The sequence below is a fragment of the Neoarius graeffei genome, chromosome 5 (assembly GCF_027579695.1).
Source record: "Neoarius graeffei isolate fNeoGra1 chromosome 5, fNeoGra1.pri, whole genome shotgun sequence".
NCBI lineage: Eukaryota > Metazoa > Chordata > Actinopteri > Siluriformes > Ariidae > Neoarius > Neoarius graeffei.
The window spans coordinates 97,722,925-97,747,460 of record NC_083573.1 but is presented as its reverse complement, the minus strand read 5'-3'; the positions used below and the strand labels follow the sequence as shown (position 1 = coordinate 97,747,460).

General features: G+C 39.4%; 1 protein-coding gene across 1 annotated transcript in view; it reads left to right on the top strand.

The window, feature by feature from the left end:
• Positions 1–23,767, top strand: part of anxa13 (annexin A13) — a 45,333-nt gene extending 21,566 nt beyond the window's left edge. Inside the window, exons 3-11 of the mRNA XM_060920740.1 lie at positions 3,312–3,406; positions 3,690–3,860; positions 4,020–4,053; positions 4,705–4,784; positions 10,133–10,201; positions 14,957–15,058; positions 15,167–15,242; positions 19,545–19,657; positions 22,481–23,767. Coding sequence (XP_060776723.1) covers positions 3,312–3,406; positions 3,690–3,860; positions 4,020–4,053; positions 4,705–4,784; positions 10,133–10,201; positions 14,957–15,058; positions 15,167–15,242; positions 19,545–19,657; positions 22,481–22,600 — 860 coding nt within the window. The 3' untranslated portion in view covers positions 22,601–23,767. The remainder of the gene's footprint in view (positions 1–3,311; positions 3,407–3,689; positions 3,861–4,019; positions 4,054–4,704; positions 4,785–10,132; positions 10,202–14,956; positions 15,059–15,166; positions 15,243–19,544; positions 19,658–22,480) is intronic.
• The last annotated feature ends 769 nt before the right edge of the window (positions 23,768–24,536 follow it).

Here is a 24,536-nt window from a genome sequence, read left to right as displayed (position 1 = left end):
CCCGGACCCTTCTTCTACGCAGCCATGATGCTGTAATTGATGCAGTATGTGGTTTGGCATTGTCATGTTGGAAAATGCAAGGTCTTCCCTGAAAGAGACGTCGTCTGGATGGGAGCATATGTTGCTCTAGAACCTGGATATACCTTTCAGCATTGATGGTGTCTTTCCAGATGTGTAAGCTGCCCATGCCACACGCACTAATGCAACCCCATACCATCAGAGATGCAGGCTTCTGAACTGAGCGCTGATAACAACTTGGGTCGTCCTTCTCCTCTTTAGTCCGAATGACACGGCGTACCTGATTTCCATAAAGAACTTCACATTTTGATTCGTCTGACCACAGAACAGTTTTCCACTTTGCCACAGTCCATTTTAAATGAGCCTTGGCCCAGAGAAGACGTCTGCGCTTCTGGATCATGTTTAGATATGGCTTCTTCTTTGAACTATAGAGTTTTAGCTGGCAACGGCGGATGGCACGGTGAATTGTGTTCACAGATAATGTTCTCTGGAAATATTCCTGAGCCCATTTTGTGATTTCCAATACAGAAGCATGCCTGTATGTGATGCTGTGCCGTCTAAGGGCCCAAAGATCACGGGCACCCAGTATGGTTTTCCGGCCTTGACCCTTACGCACAGAGATTCTTCCAGATTCTCTGAATCTTTTGATGATATTATGCACTGTAGATGATGATATGTTCAAACTCTTTGCAATTTTACACTGTCGAACTCCTTTCTGATATTGCTCCACTATTTGTCGGTGCACAATTAGGGGGATTGGTGATCCTCTTCCCATCTTTACTTCTGAGAGCCGCTGCCACTCCAAGATGCTCTTTTTATACCCAGTCATGTTAATGACCTATTGCCAATTGACCTAATGAGTTGCAATTTGGTCCTCCAGCTGTTCCTTTTTTGTACCTTTAACTTTTCCAGCCTCTTATTGCCCCTGTCCCAACTTTTTTGAGATGTGTTGCTGTCATGAAATTTCAAATGAGCCAATATTTGGCATGAAATTTCAAAATGTCTCACTTTCGACATTTGATATGTTGTCTATGTTCTATTGTGAATGCAATATCAGTTTTTGAGATTTGTAAATTATTGCATTCCGTTTTTATTTACAATTTGTACTTTGTCCCAACTTTTTTGGAATCGGGGTTGTAAAAATGAAGGTTTCTTCATGAAACCTAAAAAAAATAGGGATGTAACTTATCAAAAAGTGTTAAAATGCCTCTTTTTACAAGCTTTTTTTTTTTTTTTGCTGACAGTGTGTGAGTAGATGGTGGGTGTACAGCACAGAATTATAAGCTAGCAAAAACACGTGCTTAACTAGCATCCATACTGAGGACATAGACATTCTAATGAGTAACCAGAGATGATTTATTTTAAATTTAAATTAATAATTTACTTTTAGTCCAGAATTTGTATAAGAGGTTTGTACTTTGAGTGACCTTGTAAGTCATTATCACAATATGACTGGGTGGGGAGGGGAAAAACTACTTCCCACGATCTTCATGAAATTTGAATGATACAACTTCCTGTTTATCTTGTGGAATATTCCATGTGAGACAGAATCAGCACGCTGGTCCTGAAATCACCAACATATTGTTTAACATTAAATAAAGGATATTGTATCAAAACACGTGCTGTATTGATAGAAATGTGACACAATGAACATTTAGTTTGTATAAAAATGAGATTTTATACATTTACATTTTTAAACATGATTCAAACATGACTTAACCACAGTAGTAGCTTTACTACATTTCTTTTTCTCATCTTCCTGCATTATTTTTTTGGTTGCTGTGTTATAACTCGTAGCACTTCGTGTGGAAACTCTGCTAATACTACGTTTTACAACCCCAGTTCCAAAAAAAGTTGGGACGCTGTGTAAACTGTAAATAAAAACAGAATGTGATGATCTGCAAATCATGGAAACGTTATATTTCATTTATAACAGTACAAAGACAACATATCAAATGTTGAAACTGAAAAATTGTATTGTTTTTAGAAAAAAATATATGCTTATTTTGAGTTTTATGTCAGCAACATGTTTCAGAAAAGTTGGGACAGGTGTGTGTTTACCACTATATTATCACCTCTACTTGTAACAACACTCTGTAAACATTTGGGAACTGAGGAGACCGATTGCTGTAGTTTTGAAAGAGAAATGTTGTCTCATTCTTGCCTGATATTCAGTTTCAGTTGGTTAACAGTTCTTTGTCGTATTTTGCGCTTCATAATGCACCAAATGTTTGAAATGGGAGACAGGTCTGGACTGCAGCAGGCCATTTTAGCACCCGGACTCTTTTACTACAGAGCCATGCAGTTTTAATATGTGCAGAAAGCGGTTTGTCTTGCTGAAAGAAGGAAGGCCTTCCCTGAAAAAGATTTTGTCTGGATGGCAGCATATTGCTCCGAAACGTGTATATATCATTCAGCATTAATGATGCCTTCCCAGATGTACAAGCTACCCATGTCATGTGCACTAATGCACCCTCATACCATCACAGATGCTGGGTTTTGAACTGTGCACTGATAACAAGCTGGATGGTCACTCTCCTCTTTAGCCTGGAGGACGTGGTGTTCATGATTTCTAAAAAGAATTTCTACTTTTGATTCGTCAGACCTCGGGACAGTTTTCCACTTCACCTCAGTCCATCGTAAAAGAGCTCGGGCCCAGAGAAGGTGACGGTGTTTCTGGATATTGTTTATATCTGGTTTTAACTTGCATTGTGGATATAGTAAAGAACTGTTTTCACAGACGATGGTTTTCTGAAGTGTTCCTGAGCCCATACAGTGATTTCCACTACAGACATGTGTCTGCTTTTAATGCAGTGTCTCCTGAGGGCCTGAAGATCACATGATTTCTAAAAAGAATTTTGACACTTGATTTATCAGACCTTGGGACAACTTTCCACTTTGCCTCAGTCCATCATAAAGGAGCTCGGGCCCAGCATCTGTTGTCATTGTACTATTTTCAATTAAATATATGGTTTCCATGATTTGCAAATCTCCACATTCTGTTTTTATTTATGTTTTACACAGTGTCCCAAATTTTTTGGAATTGGGGTTGTAACAGGAAGTCTTTATGTTGGCTCCTGGTTTAAAATTCCAGTGTCCTCGCAGGACCCATAGCTCAATGCTGTCATTTACAGAGAGTAATTCTGATCATGTGGAATGGATTGATTTGATTCTTTCAGTAAACATGTTCTCCAGAAACTTCAGCAGATCCACATGACCCAAGACCTTCTCGTAGTGTTTTAGAGGACAACAGTGTCTTCTGTTCCATCTGATTTTCTTCTTTATTCTATCAGGCACCGATGAAGAAGCCATCATTGAAATCCTGGCTAATCGCAGTGCGGCTCAGCGCATGGAGATAAAACAGGCTTACTTCGAGAAGTACGATGATGTAAGTCTGATTATTCTGGATGTCAGGATGTTCTGAAGCAGTAGTACTGAGAGTCGTGTCGCTGCAAATCACAAGTCTATATTATAATATATTATCGTTTCTATAGTAATAGTGTACACAGGTTCCCACAGTGAGAACTTTTTACGTATATGTATATATTACATTATTTATAACAGCAATAAGAACTGCCCAGGAACATGTACAAGAGAGTTGCAGGAAGAACCGAAAGAATCTGAGGAGTGTAAAGCGGTGTGTCTCTGTCCTTTGTGATGTGTTTGTGAAGGAGCTGGTGGATGTGCTGAAAAGCGAGCTGTCTGGGAACTTCGAGAATGCCATCCTTGCCATGCTGGATCCGCCACATGTGTTCACTGTGAAGGAGCTGCGCAAGGCGATGAAAGGAGCGGGCACTGACGAGGACGTCCTGGTGGAGATCCTCTGCTCTGCCTCCAATGATGTACGTCTCAGAATCATGGGAAACGTCACACGTTAGAGTTTTAAACATTAATATAAAGTTATATTGCTGTAATGCTTAAAATACATACGCTCATTTATTTTAAGAACCTCTGATTTTTGTATTTGACAACTTCCTCCCCTCGTTTCTCACTTCCTGCAGGATATTGCTGTTTACAAGGAAACCTACTTCCAAGGTAGGGGCAGAATGGTTTTGTTTACACGTTTCTGTTGTGCAATTTTGGATTAGAACAGCCATAACAGATCTGTTATTCGCCACGGAACTCATTTGATGGATCCGAAACATGATTAGGTTTTGTGTTACTGCAGATTTTTATTTATTTATTTATTTATTTTACATTAGACAGTTTTATTCGGGCATAGAGTAGAACAAAATCTTCTCCAAGGCCTTGATGTGACATTACAGACAGCATGTAGTGCACAAAAAAAAAAAAAAAATGACAGTTTAAAATGGACAATAAGGTAAAAGACAATAAATAAATGCTGAGTAAGAATCTGTACAATGAGGACAATACAGTAAAGACAACACAAGACGTTACATACAGCACAACACAACCATTATAAGTCTGGATATACAGATATATATATATATATATATATATATATATATATATATATATATATATATATACATACACACATATATCTCTTTAAACTCATTATTAGAATCCCAGGTAGAAAAAGCCCAGCAGTTTGTCTCTGAGAAGATAAATATCAATATGTCCATCCAGCTTTATGCCTCTCAGCGCTGAGTGTGCTGGGTTTTAGTTTGCAGTGTAACTGGTACTACCTGTTTGGTGTTCTAACTCTAATCACCATCTCTGCAGTGCATGAGCGGGATATGGAGGCGGACATCGCTGGAGACACCAGCGGTGATGTCAGGAGGCTGCTAACTCTGCTCCTGGAGGTACACACACTTTCTACAGTGGTGTTTGAGGACTAGAAAAACTTTAAAAGTACAAGAATTCAGAAATAAAAAGTCACGATATAGAGAATAAAGTTGTAATATCTGATATTCTGAAGAAAACATTACAATATTTACAGAACAAAGTCATAATACCTGATATTCCAGAGAAAGTTGCAATATCTGATATTGCGGAGAAAATGTTGCAATATTTCGAGAACAATGTCGTAATATCTGATATTCCGAAGAATACGTTACAATATTTGGAGAACGAAGTCATAATATCTGATATTTTGAAGAAAACATTGCAATATTCCGAGAACAAAAGTTGTAATCTGATATTCCGAAGAAAACTTTTCAATATTCCATGAACAAAGTTGTAATATCTGATATTCCAAAGAAAACATTGCAATATTTTGAGAACGTCAGAATATCTGATATTCTGAAGAATACGTTACAATATTTGGAGAACGAAGTCAGAATATCTGATATTCCAAAGAAAATCTTGCAATATATTGAGAACAAAGTTGGAATATCTGATATTCTGAAGAAAACGTTGCAATATTCCAAGAACGAAGTCGTAATATCTGATATTCCGAAGGAAATCTTGCAATATTTTGAGAACCAAGTTGTAATATCTGATATTCCGAAGAATACATGACAATATTTGGAGAATGAAGTAGTAATATGTGATATCCTGAAGAAAACATTGCAATATTCCGAGAACGAAGTCGGAATATCTGATATTCCGAAGAATACATGACAATGTTTGGAGAATGAAGTCGTAATATCTGATATTCCGAAGAAAAAGTTGCAATATTCCGAGAATGAAGTCGGAATATCTGATATTCCGAAGAATACATGACAATATTTGGAGAACGAAGTCGTAATATCTGATATTCTGAAGAAAACTTTGCAATATTCCGAGAACGAAGTCAGGATATCTGATATTCCAAAGAAAATGTTGTAATGTTTCAAGAATAAAGCTGTAATATCTGATATTCTGAGGGAAAAATTCACACTATTTTGAGGAGAAAAAAAGCTGTAATATCTAATATTTAGGGAAGCCTATTGCTGCCACAACAGAAAAGAAAAAAAAAACGGATCAGTGTCACGTTATAAAATGAAAAACGTATTTTTCACATTTTAACGATATTTTCATGTTATTTCGACAAACTTATTACATTATAACAAGAATCTTCTTATAACAAGATACTATGTATCAGGTTATAATGTGATAAATTGTTAACATAAAACCTTTCACATTATAACATCATTGATATTGTTAGGCTGTAAGGTGGAACCCCTGTTTGACCGAGGAAACGGAGAGCAGAGAACTGAGGAACACGGCTCAGTGACACGATTTGATTCAGATCTACTTCATACTTGGGTGGAGACGTGACGAGATTCTGCTGATCAATAGTCCACTGTTAGAGCAAGAAAAGGTTATTGTTATAATGTGATGAGTTTGTATGTTGTAATAACATGAACAATTTGTTATAACGTGAAAAATATCACTGTAAACTTCTAATACAAGTTCTAATCCTAATCTGATGCTGAAGTGCAAGAAGTTTAAGTATTTCTTTATTTGTAAAACCAATACTAAAGTAGATTTATTTTTTTTTCATAATATGACTTTTTTTCTTGAAATATTACAACTTTATCTAAATATTGTGACATTTCTCTGAATATCACATTGTATTACATCCTTCTTTCTCAGTATATTACCACTTTATTCATGAAATACTGTGACTTTTTTTCTCAATATTAGATGTTAAATCATTATCAATATATTATATTTTTCTCTCAATATTATGACTTTTATTTTTCGAATAGAATTTTTCTTATAATTTCAGATATTACAAGTTCGTTCTTGATTATCTCATCTCATCTCATTATCTGTAGCCGCTTTATCCTGTTCTACAGGGTCGCAGGCAAGCTGGAGCCTATTCCAGCTGACTATGGGCGAAAGGCGGGGTACACCCTGGACAAGTCGCCAGGTCATCACAGGGCTGACACATAGACACAGACAACCATTCACACTCACATTCACACCTACGCTCAATTTAGAGTCACCAGTTAACCTAACCTGCATGTCTTTGGACTGTGGGGGAAACCGGAGCACCCGGAGGAAACCCACGCGGACACGGCGAGAACATGCAAACTCCGCACAGAAAGGCCCTCGCCGGCCACGGGGCTCGAACCCGGACCTTCTTGCTGTGAGGCGACAGCTCTAACCACTGCACCACTGTGCCGCCCCGTTCTTGATTATATTACTGCTTTTTTCTTAAATGACATTATTTCCAAAATATTGTTTTTTTTTTTTTTTTATATAATATCAGACATTACTTTTTTTTCATAATCAAATATTAAATTTTTTTTCTCGAAATATTATGACATGATTCTCGTAATCTTGTATTTTTAATTTTCAAACACTGGCTCTAAAACCCCATCGTTACCCTCTGATTCTCTCGTAAAAGCCGTTTGAGTTTGCTCTGTGGACTGAAACCGAGCTCTGTGTGACTGTCGCGTTCCTGAACTCCCTCACTCTTCCTCCAGACCTGCCAGATCTGATTACATATCGGTGTTCAGTAACGCACAGCAGACTCAAGGCCTGTGTTTCACTTTCCTGTTAATGAATGCCTGTATTGCTTCACTTTCCTGCAGTGTGTGATGGAGTGAAGAGGTCAAACACTGGTTTCTGGAAACAGGGTGAACAAATCAGAAGTCCAGGCGCTCGGCATCATGCTGTTTCTTGGCTATTAGCAACCAAATAAACCACTTTCTTGCTTATTCAATTTCTATGCCCAAGTAGTTCTCCATGCACAACAAATAGTCTATGGGGGTGGAGTTGGACCTGATCTAGCTCTTCCTACCCAGACAGATTCACAATAATAAGTCTATGTGGTGGAGATAGACCTGATCTAGCCCCATCTACCTGGGTAGAGTCAAAAATCAAAAAGTCTGGGGATGCATTTGGAGCTGATCTAGCCCCACCTACCTGAGCAGAATCAAAATTAAAAAAAAATCCTGGAGGTGGAGTTGGAGCTGATCTAGCCCCACCTACCTGAGCAGGGTCAAAAATCAAAGTCTGGGGGTGCATTTGGAGCTGATCTATCCCCTCCTACCTGGCAGAGCCAAAATCAAAAAGTCCAGGGGGTGGACTTGGAGCTTAACTTGCTCCTCCTACCTGAGTAGAGTCAAAATCAAGAAGTCCAGGGGGTGGAGGTTGAGGTGATCTAGCCCCTCCAACCTGGGTAGAGTCATAAACAGATAAGCTAGGGATAGAGATGGACCTGATCTAGCCCCACCTACTGTACCTGGGTAAAGTCAAAATCAAAAATTCCAGGAGGTGGAGTTGAACCTGACCTAGCTCCTCCTACCTGGCTAGAGTCAAAATCAAAATAATAGTCCATGTTAGTCAGGAGTTAGTCCTGATCTAGCCCCTCCTACCTGGGCAGGATCAAAATCAGATGGGGTGGAGATGGACCTGATCTAGCCCCTCTTACCTGGGCAGTGTCAAAAATGAAAATGTCTGGGTATGGAGTTGGAGCTGATCTAGCCTCTCCTACCTGGGTAGAGTCAAAATCAAAAAGTCCAGGGTGTGGAGTTGGAGCTGATCTAGCCCCTCCTATGTGGGTAGCATCAAAAACAGATAATCCAGGTGTGGAGACGGACCTGATCTAGCCCCACATACCTGGGTAGGGTCGAAATAAAAAATTGCAGGAGGTGGTGATGTAGCGGATCTAGCCCCTCCTATCTGGGTAGAGTCAAAATCAAAATAATAAAGTCCATGGGGTGGAGTCGGTCTTGATCTAGCCCCTCCTACCTGGGCAGAGTCAAAATCAAAAAGTCCAGGGGGTGGAGTTGGAGCTGATCTCGTACCTCCTACCTGGGTAGAGTCAAAATAAAAAATTGCAGGAGGTGGTGATGGGGTGGATCTAGCCCCTCCTACCTGGGTAGAGTCAAAATCAAAATAATAAAGTCCATGGGGTGGAGTCAGTCTTGATCTAGCCCCTTCTACCTGGGCAGAATTAAAATCAGATAGTCAAGGGGTGGAGACTGACCTGACCTAGCCCCTCTTACCTGGGCAGGGTCAAAATAAAAAAAAAAGTCCTGAGGTGGAGATGGACCTGATCTAGCCCCACCTACTGGGGGTAAAGTCTCATCTCATCTCATCTCATCTCATCTCATCTCATCTCATCTCATCTCATCTCATTATCTCTAGCCGCTTTATCCTTCTACAGGGTCGCAGGCAAGCTGGAGCCTATCCCAGCTGAACTATGGGCGAAAGGCGGGGTACACCCTGGACAAGTCGCCAGGTCATCACAGGGCTGACACATAGACAACCATTCACACTCACATTCACACCTACGGTCAATTTAGAGTCACCAGTTAACCTAACCTGCATGTCTTTGGACTGTGGGGGAAACCGGAGCACCCGGAGGAAACCCATGCGGACACGGGGAGAACATGCAAACTCCACACAGAAAGGCCCTCGCCGGCCACGGGGCTCGAACCCGGACCTTCTTGCTGTGAGGCAACAGCGCTAACCACTACACCACCGTGCCGCCCGGGGGTAAAGTCAAGGAGGGGAAATTGGATCTGATCTAGCCCCTCCTACCTGGACGGAGTCAAAAATCAAAAAGTCCAGGGGTGGAGTCAGACCTGAGCTAGCCCCACCTACCTGGGGTAGAGTCAAAATCCAAAAGCTCCACCCCTCTGGACTTTTGGTTCCTCAAAGTCTCAGAACATGTTTCTGTGCATCTCTCTGAAACTTTCACTTCTCCGGTAGTGAATAATAAATGTATACCATGTCCACTCCTGATTTGGATAGAGGTTTGTGTTTATTATTAAAATAAATTATAAATGCTAGTGAAATGATTACGAGTCTGGCTGAAGGACTAACAGGAGGAGTTCTGTGATTTCACTTGGAACCGTCCAACCACAGAACCTTACCGTTACATTTATGTGATGCATTATGTAAATGAAGTGAGTTACAAAAACACACCCAGCTCCACCTGGGGCTTTGCTTACTAAAATGTAAGGAATAAAACACATGGAGGCATTCTTTTATAGAAAACCAATCAATAACACAGTGGTGTGATGAAGCAGATTTACTGTTACCATCCTGAAGTTGATTATTTTTGTTTTACCACACACCCTGAAGTGTGTTTATTCCTCTTCTGTCACCGCAATTTATCACCAATTTCCAGTTATAAATTATAACGAGTATATAAACTGCACTGTCATTTCATCTCAACATTTATATTTATGTTCTTCTCTCCCTCTGTCATGTGGGGTGAAATACTTTTGGACTGTGCTTATTCCGACTGCAATCTTTCCTTTAGGGAAATCGCGATGAGAGTTATGAAGTGGACGAGGATCTGGCTGAACAGGACGCCACGTCACTGTTTGAGGTAGGACATGTTTTTTTACCATTTTTAGTTTATAGCTCATTTTTTGTCGTTATTTGATCAATAACCGTAATAAACTAGTAACTATGTGTACAGATTCGGTCTGGGCATGATCATGATATCGATATGATACTGATTTGGGGATGAGTTGCATTGCAAAACATTTTTTCTGAGAAGGAAAATGTTTAAATATTTTAAAAACAATAAAAAAAATACTCTGGAGGTAGCTGATACTGATGTCAAAAAATTAACTGATTATGTACAGTATTTATTATTAATTTTTTTCAGACATTAAATGAAAGCACCATTTAATTACGCAGTACTTTATTTACAAACACATTACTAAATCTATCAATCACTATACAGTTAGGTCCATAAATATTTGGACAGAGGCAACATTTTTCTAATTTTGGTTCTGTACATTACCACAATGAATTGTGAACAAAAAAATTCAGATGCAGTTGAAGTTCAGACTTTCAGCTTTAATTCAGTGGGTTGAACAAAATGATTGCATAAAAATGTGAGGAACTAAAGCATTTTTTAAACACAATCCCTTCATTTCAGGGGCTCAAAAGTAATTGGACAAATTAAATAATTGTAAATAAAATGTTCATTTCTAATACTTGGTTGAAAACCCTTTGTTGGCAATGACTGCCTGAAGTCTTGAACTCATGGACATCACCAGACACTGTGTTTCCTCCTTTTTAATGCTCTGCCAGGCCTTTACTGCAGCGGTTTTCAGTTGCTGTTTGTTTGTGGGCCTTTCTGTCTGAAGTTTAGTCTTTAACAAGTGAAATGCATGCTCAATTGGGTTGATCAGGTGACTGACTTGGCCATTCAAGAATATTCCACTTCTTTGCTTTAATAAACTCCTGGGTTGCTTTGGCTTTATGTTTTGGGTCATTGTCCATCTGTATTATGAAACGCCGACCAATCAGTTTGGCTGGATTTGAGCACATAGTATGTCTCTGAATACCTCAGAATTCATCCGGCTGCTTCTGTCCTGTGTCACATCATCAATAAACACTAGTGACCCAGTGCCACTGGCAGCCATGCATGCCCAAGCCATCACACTGCCTCCGCTGTGTTTTACAGATGATGTGGTATGCTTTGGATCATGAGCTGTACCACGCCTTCGCCATACTTTTTTCTTTCCATCATTCTGGTAGAGGTTGATCTTGGTTTCATCTGTCCAAAGAATGTTCTTCCAGAACTGTGCTGGCTTTTTTAGATGTTTTTTAGCAAAGTCCAATCTAGCCTTTTTATTCTTGAGGCTTATGAGTGGCTTGCACCGTGCAGTGAACCCTCTGTATTTACTTTCATGCAGTCTTCTCTTTATGGTAGATTTGGATATTGATAGGCCTACCTCCTGGAGAGTGTTGTTCACTTGGTTGGCTGTTGTGAAGGGGTTTCTCTTCACCATGGAAATTATTCTGCAATCATCCACCACTGTTGTCTTCTGTGAGTGTCCAGGTCTTTTTGCATTGATGAGTTCACCAGTGCTTTCTTTCTTTCTCAGGATGTACCAAACTGTAGATTTTGCCACTCCTAATATTGTAGCAATTTCTCGGATGGGTTTTTTCTGTTTTCGCAGCTTAAGGATGGCTTGTTTCACCTGCATGGAGAGCTCCTTTGACCGCATGTTTTCTTCACAGCAAAATCTTCCAAATGCAAGCACCACACCTCAAATCAACTCCAGGCCTTTTATCTGCTTAATTGAGAATGACATAATGAAGGAATTGCCCACACCTGCCCATGAAATGGCCTTTGAGTCAATTGTCCAATTACTTTTGGTCCCTTTAAAAACAGGGTGGCACATGTTAAGGAGCTGAAACTCCTAAACCCTTCATCCAATTTTAATGTGGATACCCTCAAATGAAAGCTGAAAGTCTGGACTTTATGTCCATGTCCATTATATAACTATAACTTGAATATGTTTCAGTAAACAGGTAAAAAAAAAATAAAAATTGTGTCAGTGTCCAAATATATATGGACCTAACTGTATTTAAATATACAAAATCCTAGATATTGATAAATAATATTGTTCAGGTAATAAATTGAACAATATTAAGGATTTGTTGTTTTGGCATCAGGCTGAAATCTCTCAGATAAAGCACTCATCGTTTCTCTTTATTTTCTATGACGTCTGTTTTACATAATCACTGTGTACACAGAGCCACTAGTGGGCGCTGTTGTCTGAATACAGATTATATACTGTACTTTATGAGCTGTATGTCCTTTTGGAAGGCTGCAACATTGTAAGGTAGTTTATTTTTTTAACTTAAAAGTTTTAAAGTTGTAATTAAGTTATTCCACGGAATCGAGTCGTACAACCCCGATTCCAAAAAAGTTGGGACAAAGTACAAATTGTAAATAAAAACGGAATGCAATAATTTACAAATCTCAAAAACTGATATTGTATTCACAATAGAACATAGACAACATATCAAATGTTGAAAGTGAGACATTTTGAAATTTCATGACAGCAAAACATCTCAAAAAACTTGGGACAGGGGCAATAAGAGGCTGGAAGAGTTAAAGGTACAGAAAAGGAACAGCTGGAGGACCAAATTGCAACTCATTAGGTCAATTGGCAATAGGTCATTAACATGACTGGGTATAAAAAGAGCATCTTGGAGTGGCAGCGGCTCTCAGAAGTAAAGATGGGAAGAGGATCACCAATCCCCCTAATTCTGCGCCGACAAATAGTGGGGCAATATCAGAAAGGAGTTCGACAGTGTAAAATTGCAAAGAGTTCGAACATATCATCATCATCATCATCATCATCATCTACAGTGCATAATATCATCAAAAGATTCAGAGAATCTGGAAGAATCTCTGTGTGTAAGGGTCAAGGCCGGAAAACCATACTGGGTGCCCGTGATCTTCGGGCCCTTAGACGGCACTGCATCACATACAGGCATGCTTCTGTATTAGAAATCACAAAATGGGCTCAGGAATATTTCCAGAGAACATTATCTGTGAACACAATTCACCGTGCCATCCGCTGTTGCCAGCTAAAACTCTATAGTTCAAAGAAGAAGCCATATCTAAACATGATCCAGAAGCGCAGACGTCTTCTCTGGGCCAAGGCTCATTTAAAATGGACTGTGGCAAAGTGGAAAACTGTTCTGTGGTCAGACGAATCAAAATTTGAAGTTCTTTATGGAAATCAGGGACGCCGTGTCATTCGGACTAAAGAGGAGAAGGACGACCCAAGTTATCATCAGCGCTCAGTTCAGAAGCCTGCATCTCTGATGGTATGGGGTTGCATTAGTGCGTGTGGCATGGGCAGCTTACACATCTGGAAAGACACCATCAATGCTGAAAGGTATATCCAGGTTCTAGAGCAACATATGCTCCCATCCAGACGACGTCTCTTTCAGGGAAGACCTTGCATTTTCCAACATGACAATGCCAAACCACATACTGCATCAATTACAGCATCATGGCTGCGTAGAAGAAGGGTCCGGGTACTGAACTGGCCAGCCTGCAGTCCAGATCTTTCACCCATAGAAAACATTTGGCGCATCATAAAACGGAAGATACGACAAAAAAGACCTAAGACAGTTGAGCAACTAGAATCCTACATTAGACAAGAATGGGTTAACATTCCTATCCCTAAACTTGAGCAACTTGTCTCCTCAGTCCCCAGACGTTTACAGACTGTTGTAAAGAGAAAAGGGGATGTCTCACAGTGGGAAACATGGCCTTGTCCCAACTTTTTTGAGATATGTTGTTGTCATGAAATTTAAAATCACCTAATTTTTCTCTTTAAATGATACGTTTTCTCAGTTTAAACATTTGATATGTCATCTATGTTCTATTCTGAATAAAATATGGAATTTTGAAACTTCCACATCATTGCATTCCGTTTTTATTTACAATTTGTACTTTGTCAATCGGGGTTGTACATGAGCTGATAGCCGACGAGGCACGTAGCACCGAGTTGTCTATAATCCATGTACGACAAGAGAGTGGAATAACTGTTTTATTCTATCCACAGTCACTGGATTTTGAGAAACGGAGCATTTTTATTTTTAGCAAATTTGATAAATTAAAAACTTTATACAAATCGTCCAACAAAATAATTTCCGCTTAGAATGTAAACAAACCGGTGAAATGACAAGAGCAATTTGTGAAAAATGCAATGATAATTCTTGAAAAAAATAAAAAAAGATATGTTCTTACCATCAAATACTTTTATTCCATATTTTGTTGCTTTTTTTTGTATTTTTTGTGGTTTTGTTTTCAAGTAAAGTTTTAATTTCATCCTTGGTTTGTTCAGCAACATGCTCTGCCATTTTGTTTTTCTCTACTCATGGTATATGAGCTGATATCCTAGTCATAGAGTAGCCAATCAGAGCCCACGATTGCTCATATCCAGTGAATGTGGATAGAATATTAGTAGATAAATGTCTCTATATGCAAATTGCTGTGGTATAAGAGGAAGAAAACACTTCAGTGTGTGCCTTGATCGGAAAATAATCAATTTTGGATTGGTCACAGTAACTCTCCTTCATCACACCAGCTTGTTGATGATTATTTTCCTCGAACAGCATGACCCGGAGTGTTTTCTTTCCAAATCCTGTTTAACTAATCTCCTAATGTTTTGTCAGTATTAAATTATATCAGGCAATGGTATTATTTTTGGAACGTGTGTCTTCTTAAAACTGCTTCCGTTGAGAAAATATAGTAATAAGTAAACCAATCTAGTGACCTGACTATCAATAAAAATGATTTCCGTCATGCCCTCAGGCTGGAGAGGGCTGCTTTGGCACAGACGAATCGACGTTCAGCTATATCCTGGCCACCAGGAATTACCTGCAGCTCCAAGCGATGTTCAAAGCCTATGAAGCTGTGAGTGTGTTTTGTAACGTAGCCTGAATAACAAAACCGTCTCACTGATGTCTCATGTCTGAGAGCGCGGTCACTCACAGATTGTGTTTCATCCTGAAACTGTCTTAGCTTTCTGGAACGGAGATTCTAGATGCCATCGAGAATGAAACGTCAGGAACACTGAAGAAGTGTTACATCGCACTGGGTGAGGATTAAATGACATTTGTATGAGGATTGTATGACGGTCAGCTGTCAGTGCTGGAAAAGGACCAGGTGCTTGCCAGTGACCTTAAAGTGCCATTCCACCATTGGATGTATTCTTTGGCATAAAATACAATATATTTTATGACAACATGACTAGACAGAGAAATCTTTTAGCTTCAAAATGATATATCAAACATAATTTTTTGACAACGACAAGTATATTAATTTTGCGACCAAAGTCACCTACCCTTTTAATTTCCGCACGGTAGTGAAACGTGATGTCATCGGCAGGTTCCCCTTCTTGTGTACCACGTGTCGGTCTATTTTTAGACCAGGAAACCCCCAAAGTGAGAGAGTCATTTCTCCTCGTATATGGGGGCCAAAAAAATTGCGAAAAATTTTGAGTTAATCTTTCAGTTAGCTAGATTTATTGGTATTAGCTAGATTTATTGGTATTATTTTTATTGCGTTCTATCCGCCATTGCTGATAATATGTGCCACGTCACATGTCACGTGGTACACAAGAAGGGGAACCTGCCGATGACATCGCGCGCGGAAATTAAAAGGGTAGGTGACTTTGGTCGCAAAATTAATATACCGTACTTATCTGTCAAAAAATTATGTTTGATATATCAGTTTGAAGCTAAAAGATTTCTCTATCTAGTGATACCATTTATATATGTTGTCAAAATATATTGTATTTTATGCCAAAGAATACATCCAATAGTGGAATGGCACTTTAAGGTTCCACACAGGTGTCGAATTTATTGGCACTCCAGTATACTGATGCCTAATATTAAAGATACAAATTTAATCTGGACTGATTTTAGACTGGATCATAGATGATCTAATGTTACAAGATGTTGAATCCCTTAAGGGTTCCTTGATTCCCTCTGTGGGTTCACTTTAAGGTTCGATGTAGATCCTATAACAGAGTGTTTTTCCTCTCAGAATGGTTCCAGAATATAAGCGATTTGGAAGAACATTTAATTATCCAATTGTCCAACAATTACCTTAATTATCCTTAAAGAACCATTGAAAAGTCCTTTGTTTTTCTAATAATGATGAATAATTTGCAAGTTGTACATTTGTGGAACATGTAAGTGTTCCTCCAGAAGGACAAGTGAAGGACTATTAACCCTCTGGGGTCTCAAGGTATTTTCTGGCACTCTAATGATTTTGGTATGCTCTGATTTTGTTGTCAATTTCAACAAATCTAAGCAGTATTTTCAAAGTCAAATGACCTTTTTTGTATTCGGCAAAAGTTCAGCTACAATAATATCTCTGTAGTCTGTATGTCATGATTGTACTTAAAAAAAAGAAATGAAGATGTTGTAAAAAGCAGCTTTAGAACTGTGTTGGAATGTGTGAAAAACATGACCTTACCCATTGTGTCGAACCGTTTTGGTCACTTGAGGTGATTCTATTCAGTCTTAGGAATGGATCAAGCACAAAAACTTAAATCTGCTCCATTGATTTGGACAATTAACTGGCCGTCAGGAAAAAAAAAAAAAAAGTATGTCCTATTGTTTTGGGATAAAGAGTTGGCAATGGGAGGGGTATTCAATGAGAAGAGTAAAAAATTCCATTCCATTCAATGAGAAGAGTGAAAACCCCTCCCACTGCCAACTCTTAACTCCATCAGATTAACTCTTAATCCCATCAGGTCAAGTGACAATGGGTAAGGTCATGTTTTTTCACTCATTCACACACAGCTCTAAAACTGCTTTTTACAACATCTTCATTTATCGGGTATTTGACTTTATTTTGGTACTTGACTCGATTCAGTGGGTCTTGAAATTAACTCTTGTACCATTTTACTCAGTTCAGAGCCACAACCATCTCTGTTATTCTGTTAAACAATTACTCTGTCATTTTGCTCCCACTCCAACTCTCTAAACTCAAAATCGAGCAAAATTAACTATTTTGGAGGAAAATAATTTTAACTCTGAGAAAATTGCTCAGTCATTTTTCCTGTGTGTGCACACGATCTGCTCATCAGAAATCGAAGAAATATTTACACTTACAGTGGTGCTTGAAAGTTTGTGAACCCTTTAGAATTTTCTATTTTTCTGCATAAATGTGACCTAAAACATCATCAGATTTTCACACAAGTCCTAAAAGTAGATAAAGAGAACCCAGTTAAACAAATGAGACAAAAATATTATACTTGGTCATTTATTTATTGAGGAAAATGATCCAATATTACATATCTGTGAGTGGCAAAAGTATGTGAACCTTTGCTTTCAGTGTCTGGTGTGACCCTCTTGTGCAGCAATAACTGCAACTCAACATTCCGGGTAACTGTTGATCAGTCCTGCACACCGGCTTGGAGGAATTTTAGCCCATTCCTCCGTACAGAACAGCTTCAACTCTGGGATGTTGGTGGGTTTCCTCACACGAACTGCTCGCTTCAGGTCCTTCCACAACATTTCAATTGGATTAAGGTCAGGACTTTGACTTGGCCATTCCAAAACATTAACTTTATTCTTCTTTAACCATTCTTTGGTAGAACGACTTGTGTGCTTAGGATCGTTGTCTTGCTGCATGACCCACCTTCTCTTGAGATTCAGTTCATGGACAGATGTCCTGACATTTTCCTTTAGAATTCGCTGGTATAATTCAGAATTCATTGTTCCATCAATGATGGCAAGCCGTCCTGGCCCAGATGCAGCAAAACAGGCCCAAACCATGATACTACAACCACCATGTTTCACAGATGGGATAAGGTTCTTATGCTGGAATGCAGTGTTTTCCTTTCTCCAAATATAATGCTTCTCATTTAAACCAAAAATTTCTATTTTGATCTCATCCATCCACAAAACATTTTTCTAATAGCCTTCTGGCTTGTCCACATGATCTGTAGCAAACTGCAGATGAGCAGCAATGTTCTTTTGGAGAGCAGTGGCTTTCTCCTTGCAACCCTGCCATGCACACCATTGTTGTTCAGTGTTCTCCTGATGATGGACTCATGAACGTTAACATTAGCCAATGTGAGAGAGGCCTTCAGTTGCTTAGAAGTTACCCTGGGGTCCTTTGTGACCTCGCCGACTATTACACACCTTGCTCTTGGAGTGATCTTTGTTGGTTGACCACTCCTGGGGAGGGTAACAGTGGTCTTTAATCTCCTCCATTTGTACACAATCTGTCTGACTGTGGATTGGTGGAGTCCAAACTCTTTAGAGATGGTTTTGTAACCTTTTCCAGCCTGATGAGCATCAACAACGCTTTTTCTGAGGTCCTCAGAAATCTCCTTTGTTCATGCCATGATACACTTCCACAAACATGTGTTGTGAAGCTCAGACTTTGATAGATCCCTGTTCTTTAAATAAAACAGGGTGCCCACTCACACCTGATTATCATCCCATTGATTGAAAACACCAGAATCTAATTTCACCTTAAAATTAACTGCTAATCCTAGAGGTTCACATACTTTTGCCACTCACAGATATGTAATATTGGATCATTTTCCTCAATAAATAAATGACCAAGTATAATATTTTTGTCTCATTTGTTTAACTGGGTTCTCTTTATCTACTTTTAGGACTTGTGTGAAAATCTGATGATGTTTTAGGTCATATTTATACATAAATATAGAAAATTCTAAAGGGTTCACAAACTTTCAAGCACCACTGTACTTGAGTTGATCTTCGGCTGGATGGAGTCGAAGTAAGAAAAGGTACTGCTCATCATCAGTGTCGCAGTTCTCAAGATTGAATTGAATCGCTGTTCTGAATCATGAATTGAATCACTGTCTTGAATCATCCGAAGTGCATAAAATCCACATGCTATCTCATAAGTTTTACCTCCAAATAGCCTAAACTATGGCTGACAGATTTTATCCTGTTTACGGTGGGGGTTTCCTCCGTGAAAGACAAACCAATCGAAATGGAAAGAGTGAAAGTGATTACCATATTTTGTTGCCTTTTTTTGGGGGGGGGGCTTGTTTTCGAGTAGAGTTTTTATTTTGTCCTTGGTTGGTTCACGCACCGCCATTTTCTTCTTCTTCTTCTTTAGGGTTGTTTGGTGGTTAGCAAACCAACTTAAAGGTGCATTACTGACTGGGCTGGAGTGTTGAACAGGAGATATTGGGGGGAAATATTCTTTTAGCTATTTCTGTTTCTTTTAAATACTTGATAAGTGATATATCTGACTTGATGTGCTCCGCCATTTTGTTTTTCTCTCCTCGCGGTATATGAGCTGATAGCCTAGTAGTAGAGTAACCAATCAGATTGCATGATTGCTCATATCCAGTGAATGTGGATAGAATAAATCACATTATGATCTGCTTCTGTTTCGACAGTGAGATGTGCAAAGAATCCACAGCTGTATTTTGCTCGGCGTCTGAATGCAGCCATGAAGGGAGCAGGCACTGACGAGGACACCCTCATTCGCATCATCGTCAGCCGCTCCGAGGTAGGACTCCTGACTGGGCCTGGTCCCATTTCTCTCTCTCTCTCTCTCTCTCTCTTATCCTAAATGAGAAAATAAAACCTCTATTCTGAGAGCCACAGCAAACCCATAATCCGTTTAGGTCTGTTTGTACATCTTCATCATCATTATTATTCGTCTCTGTGTGCGCGTGTGTATATATAACACTGGGGAACAATTTGAAAAAAAAATTCTGTTGAGTTAGATTTTTATGCTGATTAAAACTAAAATTGGCATGCTGATTCCAAAATTGCAGTCAGTTTTTTTTTTTTTTCTAGCACGTCAAGTTTTTTCTCCACAGTTTACCCTCCAGATAAGCAAAATTCCACTGTAGTAAGACTATTTGAAGGTTATGGAAGAACGTTATCAGGGTAGATGGGATGTACATATGATGGCTGACTATTGTTGGAGCATCAAATGTGATAGTCCTCAAATTGAACACTCCAGAAAGAGCTATAAACATAAATTTTTACCTTTAATACTTGCACAGGCAGCACGGTGGTGTAGTGGTTAGCACGGTCGCCTCACAGCAAGAAGGTTCCGGGTTCGAACCCAGCGGCTGGCGAGGGCCTTTCTGTGTGGAGTTTGCATGTTCTCCGTGTGTCTGTGTGGGTTTCCTCCGGGTGCTCCAGTTTCCCCCACAATCCAAAGATTAACATGGGGTGGCCTTGGGCTGAGGTGCCCTTGAGCAAGGTACTGAACCCCTGACTACTCCCCGGGCATGCTAGTGTGGCTGCCCACTGCTCTGAGTGTGTGTGTTCACTGCTTCAGATGGGTTAAATGCAGAGGATGAATTTCACTGTGATTTGAAGTGTGCATGTGACGAATAAAGGTTTCTTCTTCTTGCACACAATTATAATTACAGTAGCCATAGCCTTTGTAAAAATATAAGTGTTAAATAAACATTGCAGTCATGCCTGTTTCTTTCATATTTCATTGTATGTCAGTATTTGTAAATTTTTATAAAACAAGCACATATCTGTTAAGTACAGTATTTTTCATATTTTTTAAGGCAAGGCAAGTTTATTTATATAACGCATTTCATACACAGTGGCAGTTCAATGTGCTTTACAGAGGTAAAAGCTAAACAGTAAACAATAGAAAATAAAATTACATAAAATAAAGGGGGAAGAAGAGAGGAAAAAGATAAGAATTAAACAATAGTAGAAATAAAGTAATAAAATGAAGTAAAAGTTCAGTAAAACAGCAGAATAAAATAGAATAAAAGTTAAGTAAAGTTTAAAACATGCAGAGACTGTAAAAGTTAAGTAAAGTTTAAAACATGTAAAGATGATGATATCAGTTAGCAGAAAGCATCTGAGAACAGCTTGGTCTTTAGTCTAGATTTGAAGCTGCCAACAGCAGGAGCATTTTTAATGTCCTCTGGGAGTTGGTTCCATAGCTGTACTGCATAGTAGCTAAAAGCTGCTTCACCACACTTTGTTTTAACAACAGGTTTTACCAGTAAATTTTGCTGCTGCGATCTGGTAGATCTGATTGGGTTAGGCCGCTGCAACATATCAGAGAGGTAATTGGGCCCTGTACCATTTAGAGATTTGTACACCAGCAGCAATGCTTTAAAGTCAATTCTGTAGCTTACTGGAAGCCAGTGAAGGGTCCTTAGAATTGGGGTAATGTGCTCTGTTCTTTTTGTTCGTGTGAGAACCCTCGCCGCTGCATTTTGAACCAGCTGAAGTCGTTTGATGGTCTTTTTTGGCAGGCCTGTGAAAAGGCCATTGCAGTAATCAACCCTACTAGAGATGAAGGCATGTATAAGTTTTTCCAGATCATTTTTTGACATAAGTCCTCTTAGTTTGGAAATGTTTGTTAGGTGATAAAATGCCGATTTAGTGATTGCTTTCATGTGACTGTCAAAGTTTAGCTCGCTGTCAATGAAAACACCAAGATTTTTAACCATATATTTTGTTTTAATCCCCTTTGTGTCAAGAATAGTGGTAATCCTGAGTCTCTCATCTTTTTTTAAGAAAACGGGGATCCTATAGTTCAAAAACTTGACGTGATAGAGAAAAACTGAGATCAGTTTTGGATTCCGCACCCAAAAATTAGTTAAAAACAGCTGTCAGACCTAACTCAACAAAAATTGTGTTCCCCAGTGTAATAGTAATTCTAAGCATTCGTTAGAAGGTAACAATTTCATCTCATTCTCATTATCTCTAGCCACTTTATCCTTCTACAGGGTCGCAGGCAAGCTGGAGCCTATCCCAGCTGACTACGGGCGAAAGGCGGGGTACACCCTGGACAAGTCGCCAGGTCATCACAGGGCTGACACATAGACACAGACAACCATTCACACTCACATTCACACCTACGCTCAATTTAGAGTCACCAGTTAACCTAACCTGCATGTCTTTGGACTGTGGGGGAAACCGGAGCACCCGGAGGAAACCCACGCGGACACGGGGAGAACATGCAAACTCCACACAGAAAGGCCCTCGCCGGCCACGGGGCTCGAACCCGGACCTTCTTGCTGTGAGGCGACAGCGCTAACCACTACACCACCGTGCCGCCCAGGTAACAATTTAACAGCAGGTAATAATGGCTTTATACTGAAAGAGCGTCCCCTGCTGGAGACTTTTTCAATATGTCTATATTTTATTTAACCTTTAATAACTAGTCAAGCTTCTTAGCCTAAAATATATCAAACTAACCTCATGTGTATGTTGAAATCTGTAATGCTCTGCACTATTTCTTTAATGTTTCATATCTCACCACACCCAGACCTGTCACACTTTTGTATCGCACATTTACCCAAACGAACCCATCACGTTCCGGCTCTGTGTTTCCCAGATCGATCTGGAGACGATCAAGGACATGTACCTGGAGAAATACGACGTGCCTCTGAAGGAAGCCATCAACTGTGAGTGCGGTGGAGACTTCAAGCGCCTCCTGCTGGCCATCTGTCATTAAGGCGGAGAAAGAAAAGGATGTTTAGGTTAATAAAGAGAAACTAACACAACTGACCCTGGGTCCTAGTGCACACAATATATCCGGTTCAACACTATCTGTAGTTCTGGTGTGGTATTTGGTGCAAATCTTTTTTTTTTCTTTTTTCCCCCTAGCAATCAAAGAGGCTGTGAAGTTAAGTTTATTTCTATAGCGCTTTTAACAATATATGTTGTCGCAAAGCAGCTTTACAGAATTTACAGTAAACAAAACTGTTTTGAGAGTAGATACGCTCTTTATTTAAAAAAAAGGTGAAAAATGTAATAAAAGGGTGCAAGGTCAAAGGTTAACCAGCACATCCATGTGGAAAGTTGACTATATATCCAAAGTAATGCAGGTATATGGTATGTTATGCTATAATACAAAGCCAGTATTTTATTTTTTCATATTTGCATGCTTGATATATTTTGGAAAAGATTGTGGAGCACCTCTATCTTGCTCTCGGGTGACCACACCTCTTTAAATAAAACTTGAACATGCTTCAGTGACTGTTAGAAAGAAATTCGCTATGCAGTTTTAATTTGCCTGACAGTTGGGAATGATAAACAATCATGAAGGACGTAAGCAAAGTTAAAAAAAAAAGCATTTCATTTACAATCAGAGACACTTTATAACATTGTTTGTGAAGTAAGAAAGTTGTTACACGGCGTTAGCTCTACTCACTTATCATGGTCAGCCTTGTTTCTCTCAGTGTATACTAACATTTTTAACATTTTTAATGTATTAGAAGTATGTTATGTTTTACATCGTGAATTATATTTAGATTGTATGTCACAGCTGATAGCTTTAATGGCAGAAATGGTCTTCTTGGCACTGTTGGAATGAGTAATGACACACTGCTCTCTTATAATACCTGTCAAATTCTTGATAAAAAATGGCAGCTGGATTTTTAACAACTAAATTTTAACTGATTTAGTTCAACTGAACTTTCCTCGACTTCGTGTGACTTAATGTGGCAAAGCATGCTGTCAGCGAGCAAATGTGTTGTAGCTGTTTTACATGAGGATGACATCACTCCATGGGACCAGGCACTATCTAATGGAAAGATGTGAATGAAAGACTAAAAAATTGCCTGATTTAAATAAAACACATTGTTTAAATACCACAATAAAATATTAATAGAAATTCTAACATTTTGTTCTGGTATTGTTTGTTTGTTGTTGCTTTTTTTTTTTTGGCTAAACTCACATTGTTCTATGTACTCCAAAAAATATTGCACTTCAATAATCACAGCATACTGCACCAGTCAAAAGTTTGGACACACCTACTCATCTCATCTCATTATCTCTAGCCGCTTTATCCTGTCCTACAGGGTCGCAGGCAAGCTGGAGCCTATCCCATGGGCGAAAGGCGGGGTACACCCTGGACAAGTCACCAGGTCATCACAGGGCTGACACATAGACACAGACAACCATTCACACTCACATTCACACCTACAGTCAATTTAGAGTCACCAGTTAACCTAACCTGCATGTCTTTGGACTGTGGGGGAAACCGGAGCACCCGGAGGAAACCCACACGGACAGAACATGCAAACTCTGCACAGAAAGGTCCTCGCCAGCCTCGGGGCTCGAACCCGGACCTTCTTGCTGTGAGGCGACAGCATTAACCACTACGCCACCATGCCGCCACACACCTACTCATTCATAGTAATATCCAAACTTTTGACTGGTACTGTATATTATATCTTCTTCTTTCGGCTGCTCCCGTTTGGGGTCGCCACGGTGGATCTATTCCGCATATTTGATTTGGCATAGGTTTTACACCGGATGCTGTTCCTGATGCAACCCTCCCCAATCTATCCGGGCTTGGGACTGGTACTAAGTATTGATGGATTTCACGTGATGTCATACCCACCTCATTAGTTATTCAAAACTTTAGCTGGTGGTCTACCAAAGCT